At 39.1% G+C, this 19679-nt stretch overlaps 1 protein-coding gene across 1 annotated transcript; it reads right to left on the bottom strand.

Moving 5' to 3' along the window:
- Window positions 1–1581: 1581 nt before the first annotated feature.
- Window positions 1582–17269, bottom strand: LOC134225472 (galectin-4-like). The gene is made up of 3 exons (XM_062705570.1): window positions 17118–17269; window positions 16972–17054; window positions 1582–3144 (listed from the first exon to the last, which is right to left on the bottom strand). The coding sequence occupies exons 1-3, from the start codon at window positions 17142–17144 to the stop codon at window positions 2823–2825; spliced, it is 432 nt and encodes a 143-aa protein (XP_062561554.1). The 5' UTR covers window positions 17145–17269; the 3' UTR covers window positions 1582–2822.
- Window positions 17270–19679: the final 2410 nt, after the last annotated feature.

Raw genomic sequence — 19679 nt, 5'->3', positions numbered from 1 at the left:
CCTTCAATGTACAAGTACTGGTGATCTCATTTGTTAGGTCTTACTGGCGCCTGCCACGTCAGAATGCAAGTCAATGTAGGGAAGGGGGAGGAAATGATGATGCAATCACTGGCCTACTGCAAGCCGAATATACCTCTGCACTTGCCACGAGTTCATGCGGAATTTGTTGGAATTTTTGGGTTTAGGGGCGTATGAGCCAGAAGCAGTAGCCATATGACTACCAAGCCCGTTAATTAGAACCAATTTTGGAAAGATGTGAGTAATGCTGATTTATGATGCTCCTAAAAGAACGTCGATTTGACGAATCTGATAGCACTCCCACGCAAACCAACACCATCAACAAGTTGGTAAAAAACTCTGTTGGTGGTGTTGGTTTGCGAGGGAATGCTATCAGATTTGTCAAATCGACGCTTGAATATCTGTTTACAAAAGCAGATAAGTCGTTTTGAAAATTTTGTATTGATATATGATGATGATGATTCTGTGGAATATCGTATCATCGTACTGTACGATAAGAATGCAACACAAAGATTGGGAAATAATGACGGGTTATGACCGTCAAAGCATGTATTCAATCGAAAAGATTTATCACACCTAACGTAGCGGAAATATGAGCTTTTTTGATGATTGATAAACACTTCGAAAATGCAATTTAATGGATGAAAACATCGTAAAATTTTGTTTGCTTGAGCGGCGCAAATTGACCATATTTCCCCTACATAATATTTAATTACTAGGAGGTTACAGTCTGGGGTCTCCAGTAGCCTTGCGAACAATGGGGTAGGATTGCCAATCCGGAGATGGCGAGTACGATTCTCGGTCCGCTAAGGATGTTTTCGGGTTGGAAACATTCTCGGCTCCCTGTCCATATTGTATCTATTGTACTTGCCACACAAGATACATACTCATGCAATGGCGAGCATAGGAAAGCCCTCAATTAATAACTGAGCAAATGCTAATAGAATACTAAATTGGACAGCAGATGGACCATTGAAGTTCGTCAGCTGGGGCTTTCTAATAGTTGATCTAAAACGTGTTCAGCCGTTTATAGAAAAAGATGGTAACACCTGTGGTCCTGTGGATGTTAATAAATTTCAGCAGCAAGAGCGTTGTTCTGCGATGCCTAGCTTGTAATTCCTCAATGCATCGCAAAATATGGAAGCATTTTCGACGAAGTTGGGAAACTTATCCAAATCATTTCGATTTTCTCTTTGTTAGTCCTCTTTTGTTGTAGCGCTCTTTGCAACGATCCGCCGGGGAACGCAATTGTGGTGTCTTAGTATCGCCCGGAAAATAATAATTCAATCGAATTTCCATCTCTGAGGAATAAAAATTAAACGAACTCGTAATGTTAGGAAAAAATTGAAGAAAATTGTTACTTAGTCTCGACTTTATGTAGAAGGTTGCGTGAAGTTTCCAAAATTTGTTATTTGTAAAAGAATGTCCCACTAAAGCTTATGAGAAGAACCGCAAACAAAAGCATCAAATATGTAATTTTTTCAACAGCTTTCGTAATAAAACTGGTAATACATTGAACAATGGATATTTTTAAATCTCTACAAACAAATTACTCAATCTCAATAAACATAGTTCTTGAGCGACTTTATTTCATATAATTAGCTTTCATAACTTTTCAAAAAAATCTCCATTTTCCAACGAAAAAAAAAACAAATAAATTCTCATCAATGTAGATTGTTATTGCATTGTTACTTATGATCTGCATTTTGAATTTCCTTTCAAACTGTTTGCCTTATAAAGGTGTTATTTATTTACATATACATTAAAAAGTGCTTTTACATGGAAATGCAGAAAACAACAATCATTTTTGATTCGCAATGCATCAATCTATTCATTAAATTTTAGAAATGGATACAAATCATAGTGCTTTCAGTTGAATTCCCGTTACAAAATAGCGAAAATATCCGAGTTATTATATAGTATTACCCAATGACAATATCGCACAAGAAATCAAACAGTGTTTCCAGTATTCAATTCCTTAACAAATCCAAATTTAAAACAATATTGAACTGACATAGTAAAAAACCTATCAATAAAATATTTTCCAAATTATGTCGTTAAAGTTGTAAAACAACTACAATTCAAACGTTTTTTAAAACGTTTTACACCCAACTATCAACAATTAAACCGTAGACAGTTGAAGATTTTTCGTTCAAAACGTCGTCCTTACTGAACAAAAAAATCAAATCGTTACCATTGTTTACCGAACTGAATTAGTCAAGTCATTTTTTCTTTCCGAGATTTAGCAAGGAACGTATTGGAAAAGTGCCATATCATGCAAGGGATAGACAATGATAATAACTAAAAAAAACGAAAGTAAGAAAGCACCTTGCAAGAACAGATAACATCAATTCAACAGCACAAAAAAATGAGAGGCACCAGAAACACATTAATTGAAATAGGAATCGAAAATTAATGCAAAGTTAAAGACAAGCAAACACACAATTACCAAGTAAAATTACGAAACTTTATTTCTGTAGCGTAACAGGTAAGACTTTGAACAACTTAAAACTGCAAAATAAAAAAATAGTATAGAAAAATAAACTAAAAACAGTTTTATAGACGAACTTTATGAAATACTTTTTACTTTCGATGACATCTCCATGGTAGTAAATCACGTTCAATATCGTTTACACATCCGGCGGTTGCATAAGTTTGTGTTGCAATGTTAAAATATTATTATCGACCAAAAATCCCCGAAACGCTTGGATTTACATTCAATCATCATACATATATCTTATCGTTATATTGCGTCGGCAATCTTATCGCTAGTAAACACAATCCATTAAACGTCGCGCACGCGTTCACTCCATCACGATGGCATCCACCTGGGCACCCTCGCCGATGTGGACGAAACGCACCGAAGCGTACGGCTGGCGGTGGTTAAACTCGCAAAAGTAGCACCCATTGACCGTTATGCTGTACGTGTCCGGTTTGACCGTGATCTGGATATCGAAGTAGGACCGTTTCTGGATCGGGCATCCGCCGTGCCGTTCCTCGATGCCCCAGCTGCGGAACTGGTAGGTGTTGCGCACGATGACCTGATCCCGCGGACGGATGCTGATATGCAACGGGGCGTCGTCACGGGGGTTCACGTTCGGGCCAGCCTGAAGGTTGATGTTGAATCTGCGGGAGGAACGGAGTATATATGTAGAATAGTTTCAGAAATAGCTTCGACGAGATAAAATTATGACCTCATTTGACATATGTTCATTCCCCATGATTCTGCACATTTGCCTAATTACTAAGGACACACCTGTGGTATTTGTACCATGGTACAAAGCAACAAGGAAATAATTCCAAGGCTATCTTTAATGAAGACAATAATAGGTATGGCACTCATTTCAAGATTCTTGTACCATGGTATGAATACCAATTGTACTTGCTTCTTAACTCTCATTATTTTTAACTTTTTGGCGTAGAACTACGTCGGTCTTACATTGGGTGGGGTGCACTTTACGATTCCAAAAAATCGAAAAACGTCGCGAAAATATGATACCGTGGAGGCACCATATTTGACGCAGTTAAAATTTTTTTAAAAAGAATCATTATTTAAAAAATAATTCCAATATGGATTCGCTTAATATTCTGCATAACGAGCTTACTACTATTATAGAATGTGTAGAAATAATGAAACTTCGAAATATAAGTTTATTTCTTAGTTTTTTAATCAGTTTTTACGTAGTACTTGAGGTGCACAACTTGACGCACTAATTTTACTATGTTCCTTATTTGACGCAAAGTTGTTCCTAATTTGACGCACTTTAAAACTATGTTAAAACTCAATCAATTAAATGCCTTTATATAAAGACAGTGCAATAGAACTTGGTACGATATAAAATAACAAGTTAATTAATTATACAAAGAGGCATTTTATTTTTTTTTTCAGTTTTTCTGCAAGTTATATGCTCTGTAGCATGTAAGTGTTTTGTTAGTTTCATGAACCCTGCACATCATTCAAAATGCTTCTCATTTAGGTGTAAGAATCATGTCAAAATATATATTTACGGGAGGATTAACTTTTACATTTCATTACATAACCAGCCTACCATGGTCTGTTGTATTTGTAATAAAAACATAACTTTCTTTGGTAATCTGCAATTTTGAATCTATAAACTGAGAAGTTCGTATAGCTTTTGTCTAAACTGAGAAGCGTATAGCTTCTGTCTAAACTGAAAACGCAACTTGTATATGAACGCTTTTAGAACCACATTGAAGCTACCAATCTGCAAGTGTTACGTGACTGAAGCTTATATGATAAAGGCAGCCATATTTTTGTTTGACTTCATATTCAGGGTTGTACGACTAGTAGCGACAGGATAGCGACAGGAAAGCGACAGAGTAACAAATTGAAAATGTGTTCATTGTTTTGGTTTGTTAGAATTTCGTGCAAAGAAAGTAAATTGAATTATATGATACTAATTTATTATAAAATATTGTTTTCTCGCAAGAATTCTAAAACTAGCATATAAAACCAGCATAATTACCAAATACCTGTAAGAAACGCGTCAAATAAATGCATCAAAATCGAAGGCAGCATAAGGCATACTATCATGGGCTGGACACTTAGTGGAATGATCCAATGTTGACTAACATTTAAAGTAGTTGAGAGTTAGTTAAAACTTAATGAATACATATTGCTTTTCCTAAGACTATTATTGAGGTTTATTAGCACTGCCTTGTCTATTCGTATGATAAGATTAATTAGGAACATCACAATGCATTGTGAGCCAAATTTGACGCAGAACATTTTGGGTTGAAAAATGCGTTCGAATGTTGCAATGTTCAACGTAAAAGGTAAAGCTTACTCATAATGCTCAGCTGTTTGTAGGTAGGGGTAAAATATTCTCACAAAATTTATTTTGCGTGAAAAAATGATCATTCGACCCTTAGCATTGTGGCTAAGAAAGAAAAAAATTGACGCATTATGAGTATGACTTCCATATATTTTATTCGGGTACGTTGATTCTTCATCAATAATATGCTGTTTATGCCATATATGCAAAGAAGAAGAGCAAATAAAGCCATCTAGCTTGATTCGTTGATATATTTTTGGCGAAAATACCATTCGACCATTCGATCAAGGAAGAGTCATCGCTTCATACCCGATGTACGCTGAAGTAGTTTTTTAAGCGTTTTTCACGATTTTTTTTTTAAATTACAATTTTTAAATGAATTTCGGGATTTACGCGGTTTATTTAGACATATTTTAGGATTTACGCGGTTTTTTACGTTGTTTTAATTTACGCGGCCAATATCCTCCGCGGAGTCTTGTTTGTGCACTGGTACGTATCACATCGATATTGTTCGCTCTGTGAAGTCAATAACATCTTTTTTTTTCTCTACCTATGCTTACAACTATTGTGCGGTAAATGCCGCAAGCAAGAAAATGTAAAATTCTCGATACCTCAACGTTTAGTGGAGTTCTTCGGTGTAGCTTACATCCAGCCCAAAATTGATACGGAGGAATTGACAACGGCTGTTTCATTCGATGAAACAAAAATGTTTCAAACAGAAAATCCACTGATAGTTGAGTGTCGTCGCAACCAAAAAAGCGAATTATGGCTCAATCAAATCGTTGTACAATTCTCGGGTACTTATTCAAAAGGACGTATGTGATTTTGTAAACAAAGATTCAAACGTCGATTTGTCCAATCTGATGGCACTCCCACGCAAACCAACACCACCAACAGGTAGCCGAAGGCTTCCCCTTCCTGCCTGTGGTGATGGTTTGCGTGGGAGTGCCGTCAGATTGGACAAATCGACGTTTGAATTTTTGTTTACAAAATCACATACGTCCTTTTGAATAAGTACCCGAGAATTGACTTCTCCAAAGCCAGAATCACCAACACTAATATTACTGTGTAGGATGTGTAAAATAAAAGTGGGTGGTAATCCAGTTGCAGCAAAACTATTACAAACACTTTGAGAGGGATATTGCGGATTCACGCACACTTCTATTAATTTGGAGAAGTCAATACTGTCATATTTACATTCGGTGGTCTAGTGCTGCCCTCCCACGTCGAGATAAACAATCACAATGGTCGGAGCACGTGATTTGATGAACTTAATTGTTTTGTGCCCAAACGGCTGATTTGATCTAAATAGTGTCTTTAGAGAAAAAAAATAACAAAAATAGTGCCCATATTTGAGTGGGTTTTATTTTTCAATAGTACCTACTATTGAAAAAGTTGAAAATTTAACTTTTTTCACAAACGTGATAAAAAAAAGTTTCTTCGGCAAAGTTGTAGAACTAGCAAAAATATGACATTTTGCTGTTAAAACTTTTTTCGTACGATGAATACTTTCGGAGATATGAGCGTTTTTCATGGAAACTCCCTTAAATTCAGTATTTTTGGTCTAACTTTTCTTCTGGATTTGTGATATTCTACAAAAATGTGAGCACTAAAAATCTACGCGTTTTGATATACATAAAACTTTGCTACGACAATTATATAAAAAGTTATGGAATTTTTAAAGTCAATTTTACACTGATTATAATCGCGTATAGGGGAGAAGGTGGCAAACCGAATCACAATGTTAAGTACTCTTCTGAAAGTTCAGACTCCATACTAGTGAAAGTTTCGTGAGTGCCAATTCATGATTGAAGAATTGGCGTAGCTCAGAAATGTGGAATTTTCTATAAAAAAAAACACTATTTTTCAATTATATGCGTATAGGGGAGAGGATGTCACACAATGTCAGGCACATTTTAGAAAGTTTTTTCTTTATGGTTTGAAAGTGTGATGGTTCAGTGAGTGCCAATTCACACACAAACAACTAGGGTCGGCTTTGACAGTACCTGAGAGGGAGCCCTCGAAACTACGCATCAAATTAAATAAATACTGTCGTCAGACAACAATTAAATTTAAAACAAGAGAATAACAATCAAAGTGTGCGCCACCTGAGAGGCCAAATTTTGTTCTGCGTTGTTATGTTGCCTTAGAGAATTGGCTTACATTGTTTTTGTCTTGCACTGTCAGCTAGATCTCGGTTCAGCTTGACACGCAAATTTTTTAAACCTGTTTCTCCCCCACAGGACATTATTATACCTACTCTTCTGCGTAATTTTATATGCATATATGGAAGAGATGGAACCATTCTTAGCCATCTTTCGGCAAGATGTTGTTGATCTAGTGGAAGTTGTGGACCTAGCAAAAATATAATAATTACCAATTTTATGAAGCCATCCAATAAGGTACGAAGTTGTTTTGCTGTAAGAAGGCATCGGCAAAAATCAATGATATTAATATTATTTTCCCAAGAAAGTTGCAGTGCCATCTGTCTTCCTATGGGCAATTTAAAAAATATTAAATGTGGCTTAAAAATTTATTAATGTTAAACATAATTATTCACTTAATTAGCACCCATGAAATAGCTTTCACTACTGCAGCACTGCAGCACAAGCTATCACATAACTACTGGACAATGTTTGCCATCTCTCTCCGTGTCTTCTTCTGTGACATCCGCCACTACACATAACTACTTATTCAATGTTTATTAAGTAATTTCATAGTTACCAATTTCCAGGATTCTATACCAAACTACTATTTATGCATTTGTATATCCAATAAACTAGCTTGATAGTACTCTTATGCCATAAGAAAATTTATTTTATCATGTTCGTGAATAAAGTTAAATTTTCAACTTTTTCAATAGTAGCTACTATTGATTTTGAAAAATAATAACCAGTCAAATATGGGCAATATTTTTGTGATTTTTTTCTGTGAAGACACTATTTAGATCAAATCAGCCGTTTGGGCACAAAACAATTAAGTTCATCAAATCACGGGTTCCAACCATTGTGCAATGTGCTCTATGCAGTTAAGCCTTACGTGTAAAACTCGTCAATGTGTAACTGTTGGCGCTTGGGACACGACAAAAAGAATTGTAAAAGTGCTAGGGGAACTGTACCGGTTTTGGCCATGTTCCTAATTTGGCCAATTTTGCGAATAACTACAAAAAAACCAATTCACAAGGGTTTTATTAGTTCCAACAAGAGATATATCCCTCACGCTTCAACGCTGCGTTGACCTGATCGATTATTTTGAAAAAATATGTATTTTTCAGGGTTGGCCAAATTAGGCACTAAGTTGGCCAAAACCGGTGCACTTCCCCTATATGCTACCCCAACTGTCTGGAAGAAAATAATGATCCAGAACATCAATGTATGCAGGAAAATCCTCAGTGCGTCAATTGTCAGCGTGCTCATAAAGCAAATGATCACAGAAGATGTCGGAAAATCATCACTAAGAAGAAGCAGGATGCTGAACGCCAACACTCTCATTCTCAAGGATATATTGAGTATTGACCGGTTCTGTTCCGTGATACCGGAAGCATCCGAAACTAATATTCATCAAGAAAACGATCAGCGTCCTCAATCTATGGAATGTGCATCAATAACCGTCTCACCACCCTCTTCGAATATTTCCGTCACGATTGCTCCTCCACCAAAAAGCCGTTTAAATGACACCGACTGGACGATGAGCTTCCCCAACTGGAGGTATGCAAATCTATTCAGTCCGGTTTGGTCTCAAATCCAAATGAGGTAGTGAATGTAATGGACGAAGTCCTGGGGGTCGCACCTGGAGATTTGGAATCAAGAATCAGAATTCGTGAACTAGTTAACTAGACAGAATTTCCGAGATGGTCAACGATCACGTCAAGCATTATCTCAATACGTTACGCTTATGATAATAATCCACACTAGTGGACACAATGGATGTTGATTCAATACGATTTTATTTATCATCAGACTAAGGCCGGAGTGGCCTGTGCTGCACATAAAAGACTTCTCCATTCAGCTCGGTCCATGGCTGCACTTCGCCAACCACGCAGTAATAAGTTGAATCAATACGATGTTGTAATAGAATTGCCGAGGTTTGCTCAGCTAACGCTCGGTGCTGATTGACCATATTAACGAAGTCCAATCTAGTATCGTCTTCTTAAGTGAGATTCATTTCGATCGAACTACGTATCTAAACATCCCGCATCATGTTATATTTCGTAAGATCATCGTAGAAACTCAATGGGTGTTGCAATTGCGGTTCGAAATGAATTAAACCCTTCGGCCTTTCAACTAAACACTCACGTTGATATCCAGTCGGCGTTATAACGATTGTATCCATCTACATACACCCTCAAGCGAACGTATCGGAGAACAATTTTATTATTTTTTCCGTTCGATACCAAAACCCTACGTCGTTGGTGGATCTCACTCGATCTCACTATAACCTCTCCAGAAGTAAGTCTGCTGTTCGGCTGGACAGCTCTCGACAATCCTGCAGGAATTAATCATTTTCCTATCGTGTTCGGGTTACTAGACACAACAATCCAACAAACTCAGACAATTTTAAATTGGAAGAAAATAAAAAGCCTATACTAGCAAAATAGCGAATGACTTGGAAGCTTTCGAACAAACGGGAGGAACGTTGGACTATGTCGGATTTTTTTCGGATGGTACGGAATGCTCTCGTACATTCCGCATCTAATCCCACATTAAAATCTGGAAATACGAAGATTCCGCAACCGTACTGGGACGAAGAACTCACTTCAGCCAAACAGGAATCCAGAGCGGCATTCAAAACATAGAAACGAATGTTAACATACGAAGCATACGAAGCCCACAGAAAATCTGAAAACCAATTTAGAGAAACGATAAAGGAGAAGAAAACATTAAGCTGGAAAGTGTTTTGTGATGGTCTCGATAGCTCTACCTCAACCAACACACTTTGGAAAATGGCACGTCGCTACAAAGCTCCAATCCCGTTCTGGAGGATCTACTGAATAAACTTGCCCCTTGCTGTTCTCGAAACATTCCCATTGAGTTTCCAGCACGCACTTGTAGAGATCATATTAAAGGCAAATACTTTTGTATATGTGATCTAAAAGCTGTTATTAAGACTGGAAAGGATACGGGGCCCTCCTTAGCCGTGCGGTAAGACGCATGCGCGCTGTCTCTCAGCAACCCTGTTTCATGGAAGATCCGTTCAATCGAAGGTAGTCATTCTGTGTAAGCTTATCAGCAACCACTCCCGGCTCATCACACACGTAACAGGATTATAGACGACGACACGTGCTCTTGTGGCAAAACGCGTGATGATCCAGATCATGTGTTACTCGAGTGTGTCAGATTTGTAAATTAGAGACATAAACTTTTGGGCAATTCTAACTAGAAAACATCTAATAAGCTTTTAGTGGAATGTATTTACTTGTCATAGTACATACTCGTGTACTATTCCATTTAAATCCACTACTTTGCTGTAACTTTGACACATACGTATTTCGACCTCAACAGTGAGGCCGTCTTCAGTGTCTCGTACTTGACTCGACTTGAAGAAAAAGATCGCAGCTTAAACTATTTACAGTATGCGTAGGTACTATCTAGGTACAATCAGTAAATCAAAGAATATTGAATCCTGCTCACCCACCACAACCAGCACAGTGTAAAAAAGGGCTGTGGGACAAGAAAAAAATCTTTAAATACGATCTACATAATCGGAACAAAATGCTGAATAATATTTTAAGAATATGCTTTTGAATTGAAATCTTGAATTTAAAGTTTCGGAAGCCTTCATTTGAGAGAAATGAAGGCTTTTTCCAAAAAACTGGACTGGAAGCTTCCTTCAACGCGTCTCAAAAGCCTTCTTTCAAAAGGTTTGCTAGCCTTCTTTCAAGAGGCTAGGAAGCCTCTTTCAAGAAGCTCGGAAACCTCTTTCCAAGAGGCTCAGAAGCCTTCTTTCAGAAGGTTCGAAAGCCTCTTTTCAAGAAGATCGGAAGACTCCTTTCAAGAAGTTCGAAAGACTCCTTTCAAGTGGTTCGGAATCGGAAGTCTCCTTTCAAAAGGGCTCGGAAGCCTACTTGCAAGAGGCTCGGAAGCCTGCTTTAAAGAGGCTCGGAAGCCTCCTTTAAAGAAGCTCGGAAGCATCCTTTCTGGAGGCTCGGAAGCCTCTTTTCAAGAGGCTCGGAAGCCTCCTTTCAAGAGCCTCGGAAGCCTCCTTTCAAGAGGCTCTGAAGCCACTTTTTGAAGCCATTCTTGAATTTAAAGATTCGGAAGCCTTCATTTGAGAGAAATTAAGGCTTTTTCCCAAAAATCTGGACTGGAAGCTTCCTTCAACGCGTCTCAAAAGCCTTTTTTCAAATGGTTTGCAAGCCTTCTTTCAAGAGGCTCGGGAACCTCCTTTCAAGAAGCTCGAAAGACTCCTTCCAAGTAGCTCAGAAGCCTTCTATCAAGAGGTTCGAAAGCCTCCTTTCAAGAAGATCGAAAGACTCATTTCAAGTGGTTCGGAATCGGAAGTCTTCTTTCAAAAGGGCTTGGAAACCTACTTGCAAGAGGCTCGGAAGCTTCCCTTCAAGAGGCTCGGAAGCCTCCTTTCAAGAAGCTCGAAAGACTCCTTCCAAGAGGCTCAGAAGCCTTCTATCAAGAGGTTCGAAAGCCTCCTTTCAAGAAGATCGAAAGACTCCTTTCAAGTGGTTCGGAATCGGAAGTCTTCTTTCAAAAGGGCTTGGAAACCTACTTGCAAGAGGCTCGGAAGCTTCCCTTCAAGAGGCTCGGAAGCCTCCTTTCAAGAAGCTCGAAAGACTCCTTCCAAGAGGCTCAGAAGCCTTCTATCAAGAGGTTCGAAAGCCTCCTTTCAAGAAGATCGAAAGACTCCTTTCAAGTGATTCGGAATCGGAAGTCTCCTTTCAAGAGGCTCGGAAGCCTCCTTTCAAGAGGCTCGGAAGCCTCCTTTCAAGAGGCTCGGAAGCCTCCTTTCAAGAGGCTCGGAAGCCTCCTTTCAAGAGGCTCGGAAGCCTCCTTTCAAGAGGCTCAGAAGTCTCCTTTCAAGAGGCTCGGAAGCCTTCTTTCAAGAAGCTCAAAAGCTTTCTTTTCTAGAGGCTCAGAAGCCTCCTTTCAAGAGGCTCGGAAGCCTCCTTTCAAGAGGTATGGAAGCGTCCTTTCAAGAAGCTCAGAAGCCTCCTTTCAAGAGGCTGGAAGCCTCCTTTCAAGAGGCTCAGGAAGCCTCCTTTCAAGAGGCTCAGAAGCCTCCTTTCAAGAGGCCTGGAAGCCTCCTTTCAAGAGGCCTGGAAGCCTCCTTTCAAGAGGCCTGGAAGCCTCCTTTCAAGCGGCTTGGAAGCCTCCTTTCAAGAGGCTCGGAAGCCTCCTTTCAAGAGGCTCGAAAGCCTCCTTTCAAGTGGCTTGGAAACCTCCTTTCAAGAGGCTCGGAAGCTTCCTTTCAAGAGGTTCGGAAGCCTCTTTTCAAGAGGCTCAAAATCCTCCTTTCAAGAAGCTCGGAAGCCTTCTTTCGAGAGGTTCGGAAGCCTTCTTTCAAGTGTCACAGAAGCCTCCTTTCAAGAGGCTCGGAAGCCGCCTTTCAAGAGGCTCGGAAGCCTCCTTTCAAGAGGCTCGGAAGCCTCCTTTCAAGAGGCTCGGAAGCCTCCTTTCAAGAGGCTGTGAAGCTACTTCTCGAAGCCAATCTTGAATTTAAAGATTCGGAAGCCTTCATTTGAGAAAAATTAAGGCTTTTTCCAAAAATCTGAACTGGAAGCTTCCTTCAACGCATCTCAAAAGCCTTTTTTCAAAAGGTTTGCAAGCCTTCTTTCAAGAGGCTCGGGACCCTAGTAACATTTTGGTTTAATATTGGTTTTATAACACTCTTGTAGAGTAAATTATGGTCTTCAAGAGCGTTATAAAACTTAAAATGTTACTTGGGGAGTCTCCTTCCAAGAAGCTCGGAAGCCTTCTTCCAAGAGGTTCGAAAGTCTCCTTTCAAGAAGATCGAAAGACTCCTTTCAAGTGGTTCGGAATCGGAAGTCTCCTTTCAAGATACTCGGAAGCCTCCTTTCAAGAGGCTCAGAAGCTTCCTTTCAAAAGGCTCGGAAGCCTCCTTTCAAGAGGCTCAAAAGCCTCATCCTAAGAAACTCAGAAGCCTCCTTTCAAGAAGCTCGGAAGCCTTCTTTCAAGAGGCTCAGAGGCTCGGAAGCCTTCTTTCAAGAGGCTCGAATACTTTCTTCTAAGATGCTAGGAAGCCTCGAATAGTCCTGAATGTCTTGTAGGCAGCGTGATGTATAAACTGAATTTGAAATATAAATTTCACGGAATAATGAAGATTCCAGATAACATTTTGAAGAGCCGAATATTCCGATAGTTTAAGGTTCCTATTTCATGTATCTTTTTCATTTTCATTCATACCGAAAAAATACGGGGTACCTACCTCAATTAATGCAAAAGTTCAAAGGGGTACCTCTCAAGAAAAAGGTTGAGAACCGCTGTCCTACATGGTTCAATTCAGAAATTGGAAAAATCTTATTTGCCAGAGACTATTCAAATGTATTAATAATTAATAACTGAAAAATGTATCATAGCCAATAAGGATGATTAGTGTTAATCAAAAACGAAAACAATTTTCCAGTTTCAAATCATATCAATATCATACGAAGCCCCATAAATCAAAAAGATATAAGGAAAACATAGACTACTAATTGTCCATGGTGTCGCCCCCCGCAATCTTATCGCAGACATGATATGAAGAATTAGATTTTAAAAATAGGGCTACTGCTCCTTGAATTTATAACATGTACCCATATCTATAACAACCAAAAACAAAGAATTGGTGTGCAAATTGTATTATTTTTCTTATTGGTGTTTTTTTCAGCAGTGAATAGCGACAAAAAAATATTTAAATCAACCTGTCATAAGACGAGTTTAGTACTATTCCATTTTATTCCACCCCGTTTTGTAATCTTTACAGATACGTATTTCGACCTCAACTGTGAGGCCGTCTTCAGTGTCTCGTACTATGACTATATATGATGATATAGGAACATGTTATTAATATGGGAACAAACACCATAGTTCTGATTTTTTTTCGTATCGTACACCAATAAGATTTCCATTCAATTTTGTCTAGAATTTATCATAAGCATTTTAAAATGTTCTTCATGTGCTGTGCCGTGGACCCTGTAAAAGTTAACACCATCGATCTTCTTCTTCTTTTCTTACTTGGATTCGTTTATAACAACTTTATTCAAGATTCAAATCAGATACTGTCATCGGGGGTAATTATGGGTCAAATGGGGGGTGAGAATGAGTCAATGTTTCAATTATTTAGAACTATTTAGATGCATCTGAAGGCAATCGAAATAAACAATAAGAGACCTTTTTGAACGATTTTGTTTTCCGAGCTCCAGACTGTCGGCGAGAGCGATGATCCATTATCACCCCCAATGGTGGTATTTAAATATTTAGGGTTACTGCAAGTTGATTTTTTTTATAGTTTCTGTATTCATTCCACGAAAACACAGCAATGAAACGGAATTTGTTTCTCATTTTTGTGCTTTTCCAGCAATAAGCACGCATGTTATAAAAAAGAACCGAAGAAATTAGTGTTATATTTTTCTCGCTTCGATTTTCACCCTATATCCATGACAAAAATACCCCCTAGTAGCGGAATTTTGCTCTTCCCGCCATTAAGGTGAAGGTGGGTTGAGTACCAAAACAAAGCTTTGAAAGTATTGGTACAATAAAAACTGTCATATACTGTAGTAGTATTGGTGTAGTATTTATAAAAAACAAAGAATATTAGTAGGGTGGTTCAAAAAACGACCCAGCTCCACCACGCTCAATCGATTCCGTCCCATGCTCCGAGTGTATTCCAAAAGCCAATTTGAACAAAAACTGATTGGGCACAAGCCGGTTCAAGTTTGTATGAAAGCTAGTATGGGAAACTAAACCTTTCATTACACTGACTACAGTGCCTCTCCTCCAAACGCTGGCGAAAAGAGAACCCACATAGCTGAATGAAAACCGCAGCTTGGAAAAGATCCATTGATTACGTAACGCAAAACATAGCATTTTATACCCCGCTCACTCCCATGTCACACTTTTGTATCTGCTCCTGGTGCGATAGATATCACAGACAAATTCTGGCTATTTTGTTGAATTACACGTTTCACTGATGCTTTCTGAGAAGCCTAATTATCATGCTAAGGATTGGCAACCTCGAATAAAATCGACTCACAACTATCGGAACGACAATTCAATATGCATTGTCTATGGGGTCAATGCTCTTGAATATTTCATCCAATCATATGGTCCCCCCCCTCGCCAGGGCCCAATGACGAAGCGCCACAATCAGAATAATGTAAAGTTCAACCTCGCCATATCAACTGTAATACAAACCTGAAACGACCTGTGCGCGGTAAGCCCCTATTCAAACCAGCCCAAATCATTGGAAGACACCCAGAATATGAAACATATTCGACTGAGCATGGCGGAGCAAAATAATTTTTGAGCCACCCTAAATATTAGTTTGCTGCTGCCGCTGCCGGTGTTTACATTGCATTCGCTCCGCGATCAGTTTTTAGTGTTTTTTTTTGTTCAAAAATAGCAGTTTATATTAAGTTTTCGCTTCAAACAAGTGGCTGATTTCAAAAAGTGATGTTTAATTGGCATTCCATCACCATTTCGGGCTGCTCATGTGCGGAGAAGTGTGTGAAAACTTGATTTTTTCAAAGCCCTTTGATAGGAAGTGAAGTACAGTGATAAGCCCACCAAATCGCGAACGGCTATTAAATTGGCACGAAGCTGCTGATTTATTCTATAATTCGAGCCGAAATGCATAGGACTCTTTGAAGAAACATGATAATTATCACGGGAAGTAAATAAATATGCTGTGAGCAGGTTAGTAATTTGAATATTAAACTTTTGTTCGATGCTGTTCGATGCATTCGAATGTTGGTGGGAAAGGAGTGCGGGAGGTGTGGTAACGACCCGTGGAAGGTCCGGTGCCATATTGACGGCCATCGTGGTACTCTTTCAACTATGTCCTTAAGAGTAGAAATTTTCAGCATATGATATCTAATAACAAGTTCTGCATCCTCTTTACATACACTCAAATACACGACGTTATTTGTTAAAATTACCATTTCATAGTCTGACTAAATTGCTCTAAAGTAGACCCTTTGGGGGTCCATAATAGTAACATTTGATTTTCATGTTCCGGGGGGCCCTCCTTAGCCGTGCGGTAAGACGCGCGGCTACAAAGCAAGACCATGCTGAGGGTGGCTGGGTTCGATTCCGGTGCCGGTCTAGACAATTTTCGGATTGGAAATTGTCTCGACTTCCCTGGGCATAAAAGTATCATCGTGTTAGCCTCATGATATACGAATGCAAAAATGGTAACTTGGCTTAGAAACCTCGCAGTTAATAACTGTGGAAGTGCTTAGTGAACACTAAGCTGCGAGGCGGCAATGTCCCAGTGGGGGATGTAATGCCAACGAAGAAGAAGAAGAAGAGTTTCGGGATGTTCTTCTTCCCTATTATAGACCCTCCAAAATATTCCTATGAAGGACAATATAATTGGAGGGTCCACTATTGGTTAAGGTTCCACTGTTGGCCTTTATACCCTATGTTTAGTAAAATGGAAAACGGAACAGTTCCGCTACTCTGCTGGAGAACTTAGGTTTAGTTTTCCAGCAGATTAGAGGAACTGTTCAGTTTTCCATTTTACAAGATCAGGACTTTTTCTATTCCATATGGTTTCCTTCCTAGCTCACTTATTGCGTATATGCGGTTACAGAAACACGCATGTGTGCATCGGCTTCAAAATGCCTTCCGAAGGATGCTTTCAGGAAAGTCAGGGCTCACAATAGAGGTAATAATAGTTTATTGGACTCACAGACATAAAAAAAGTTATAACGTGAAAACACTATCTGTCCACTTAACTAAGTCAATTGCGCAGAATGTATTGTTGGCTTTGTAACATTCAAATGTATGATATGTTCATTGTTCAACACACTTGAGAGTACAGTTTAACATTGTTTTGCTGTAATGAGGAAATATAGGAAATATCACATTTCAAAACATGTGTTACAATCCATAACTAAATCACAATGTGAATCACAATGTCATAACCAAAATCACATATCTTGAGCTAGACATCGATTCTCATAAATTGATCGAATATTACTCACTGGTCATGAGTCATCTTGCCTCGGATGACTATCTTCCGGTACAGGCCGAGACCGGCTGGCATATATCCGAGGAAGGGCGATGGCTGTAAAATTCAAAAAATCGGTCATCAGGTTGTTCACACACTTAATGCTGAATTTCCACTCACAGGATTGTACACTGGCAGTTGAGACATTTTTTTATTGGTTTACACTAGATTCACTTGGTGGAGAAAAAATCACGCTAAATGCGCTGCAACCTGACGATTGGAACTGAATTCCTTCAAGGGTCGGACGTTTACTGATATAGAAAGTCAAGTTATATTTGTTCTACCGATGATAAACAGATACGATAACGGTTATCAATCCAAAAGTGTAATCACAGGTGGATGAGTTCATTCCAGTACCGGATTTTGCTGTCAGGTTGGATTTTGTAAACTTATGAATCAATATGTGTACGTTCGATTCAATGTTCGTTAGCTCGGGAGAAAAAAAACAACAAGTTTCAAAAAAATAACTTTGTGCTAATCAGGCATTTCCTCGAAATATGTGGGAATAATCTCAAGTTATTTAGAAATAGCACGAAGCCTTCAGAATTAAACTGGTTCTTGAGCACTCCTAGGGGTGCACAAGGCCAAAGTAAAAGATCTCCATCCTGCACGGCTCGGCTGCTCGCTTTTAGCCTTGACGTTTTAGCCAGATTCCTATCTACCTACCCTATACCTGGTTGGCTACAGCGTCGATGCACCTATGCCTGGCGTATTGTAGCGTTCCATTTTTTTTAACTAATTTTATTTGCTAATTATCTAATAATCTAATACATGCATTCGTCTTTTAGACTATGTGTTCCGTATTTTCATAACACTATCATCATTATTTGCTATGTTACATTTTTAATTATTATTAATACATTTCAATTGCCTCTGGCAATTAGGATTTTTCCTCTGGTTGAATAGAACCATGTAGGAATTACAATATTTGCAACTTAAACTAAACTTAACCTAATTTATACTAAGAGCCCAAAGAGTAAAAATTGGAAATTATTTTGTTGGACATTTGTTGCAATATTATAAATTCTATGAATTTCATTGGTACCATACCACAGAGGCAACTTCAGAATTATTTTCGAAATTTTATTTTGAATCCTCTGAAGTGTCTTCTGTCTGGTATTGCAGCAACTAGACCATATTGGTATAGCATACAACATGGCTGGTCTAAAAATTTGTTTGTAAATCAAAAGTTTGTTCTTTTCTGTTTATAAGTGGATTTTTTTTATTTATTACCAGACTAAGGCCGTAGTGGCCTGTGCAATACATAAAAGTCTTCTCCATTCAGCTCGGTCCATGGCTGCCAGGGTTGTAAATATTCGGCAGCACTGGATGAAGGTGATGTTTTTTTATATCATTTTTGCCTTTCTCGTACAACAAAGTTGTAACAGAAGGCTATAATTTCACTCCAAAAGCCAAATTTTGATAGAAGGCTCGGAGACCCATAGTGTTATATACCAATCGACTCAGCTCGAAAAACTGAGCACATGTCTGACTGTGTGTGTGTGTGTGTGTGTAGCCCCGGGAATTTTTTATTGTTAAACACGTTTCATATAGAAGGACTTGACCGATTTGAGTGCAACTAGTTTCATTCGACGCAGAAACTTTCCTAGTTGGACACTATTGTTTTTGTTTGCTAATATCTCATGCAGTTTGAATAATATTTCTATTTTTCTTTTATCAAATACGCTGTGTACATGCACATTTTAAATCATTAATCAATTTAGCCGTGACGCAATCCATTACTCTCATAGTTGAGTTATTTTTAAGCAGCGTGATATAATCGCATCAAAGCTATTAACCGCCTAAATGTAGGCAATTTACGTTGCATTTACCATACTAATTCGAATTCAACACATTGAATCGAGAAAGGCATAATCACCACTGGTGGATAAATTTGGGTTTTATTTTCTTCCTGCTTTGAAATCAACCTCACATTCCCGGAGAGGCAGAAAAGTAAACAACAGAACTCACATCACCCACTGCGCCGCGAAGATGAAATTAACCACAGCAAAATGTACACATTCACCCAAATTCACCACGCGTTTAAATGGGCCACTCACAGTCATACGGTAAGGCGCGAACTGAGCAGCATGTCAGAGCGACTTGTGAGTGGCTGAATGCGAAATTGAATAGTCGGTGTTGGAAATGATTTTTCGGCTGCACCCAGTCGCACTCACCACGGCGGCGATGAAAGCGACAGCAGATTTTACTGAGATCCATGTTTTTCACTGCATTGACTGTGAAATATTTCTACCCTGATGGCTGCACTTCGCCAACCACGCAGTCTGCGGAGAGTCCGCAAATCGTCATCCACCTGCTCGATCCGCCTTGCCCGCTGTGCACCTCGCCTTCTTGATCCCGTCGGATTGTTGTTGAGAATTATTTTAATCGGATTACTGTCCGATATTCTGGCTATGTGCCCGGCCCACCGCAGTCTTCCGACTTTCGCGGTGTGAACGATGGAGGGTTCTCCCAACAGCTGATGCAACTCGTGGTTCATTCGCCTCCTCCACGTACCGTCCGTCATATGCACCCCACCATAGATGGTACGCAGCACTTTCCTTTCGAAAACTCCCAGTGCGCGTTGGTCCTCCACGAGCATCGTCCAGGTCTCGTGTCCGTAGAGAACTACCGGTCTTATAAGCGTATTGTAGATAGTCAGTTTGGTACGGCGGCGAACTC

Source organism: Armigeres subalbatus, chromosome 3, assembly GCF_024139115.2.
Source record: "Armigeres subalbatus isolate Guangzhou_Male chromosome 3, GZ_Asu_2, whole genome shotgun sequence".
NCBI lineage: Eukaryota > Metazoa > Arthropoda > Insecta > Diptera > Culicidae > Armigeres > Armigeres subalbatus.
Note: the sequence above shows the minus strand (reverse complement) of the source record. Positions and strands in the feature narration are given on the sequence as shown.

What these genes read in the sequence shown, in the direction of transcription:
- LOC134225472 (XM_062705570.1), bottom strand. Translation starts at nt 17,144, where the DNA reads ATGTCTCAACTGCCAGTGTACAATCCT. An exon ending in AACTGCCAGTGTACAATCCT is followed by an intron (nt 17,055 to 17,117) that starts GTGAGTGGAAAT and finishes TGAATTTTACAG; the next exon opens with CCATCGCCCTTCCTCGGATA. An exon ending in GGCAAGATGACTCATGACCA is followed by an intron (nt 3,145 to 16,971) that starts GTGAGTAATATT and finishes TTCCTCCCGCAG; the next exon opens with ATTCAACATCAACCTTCAGG.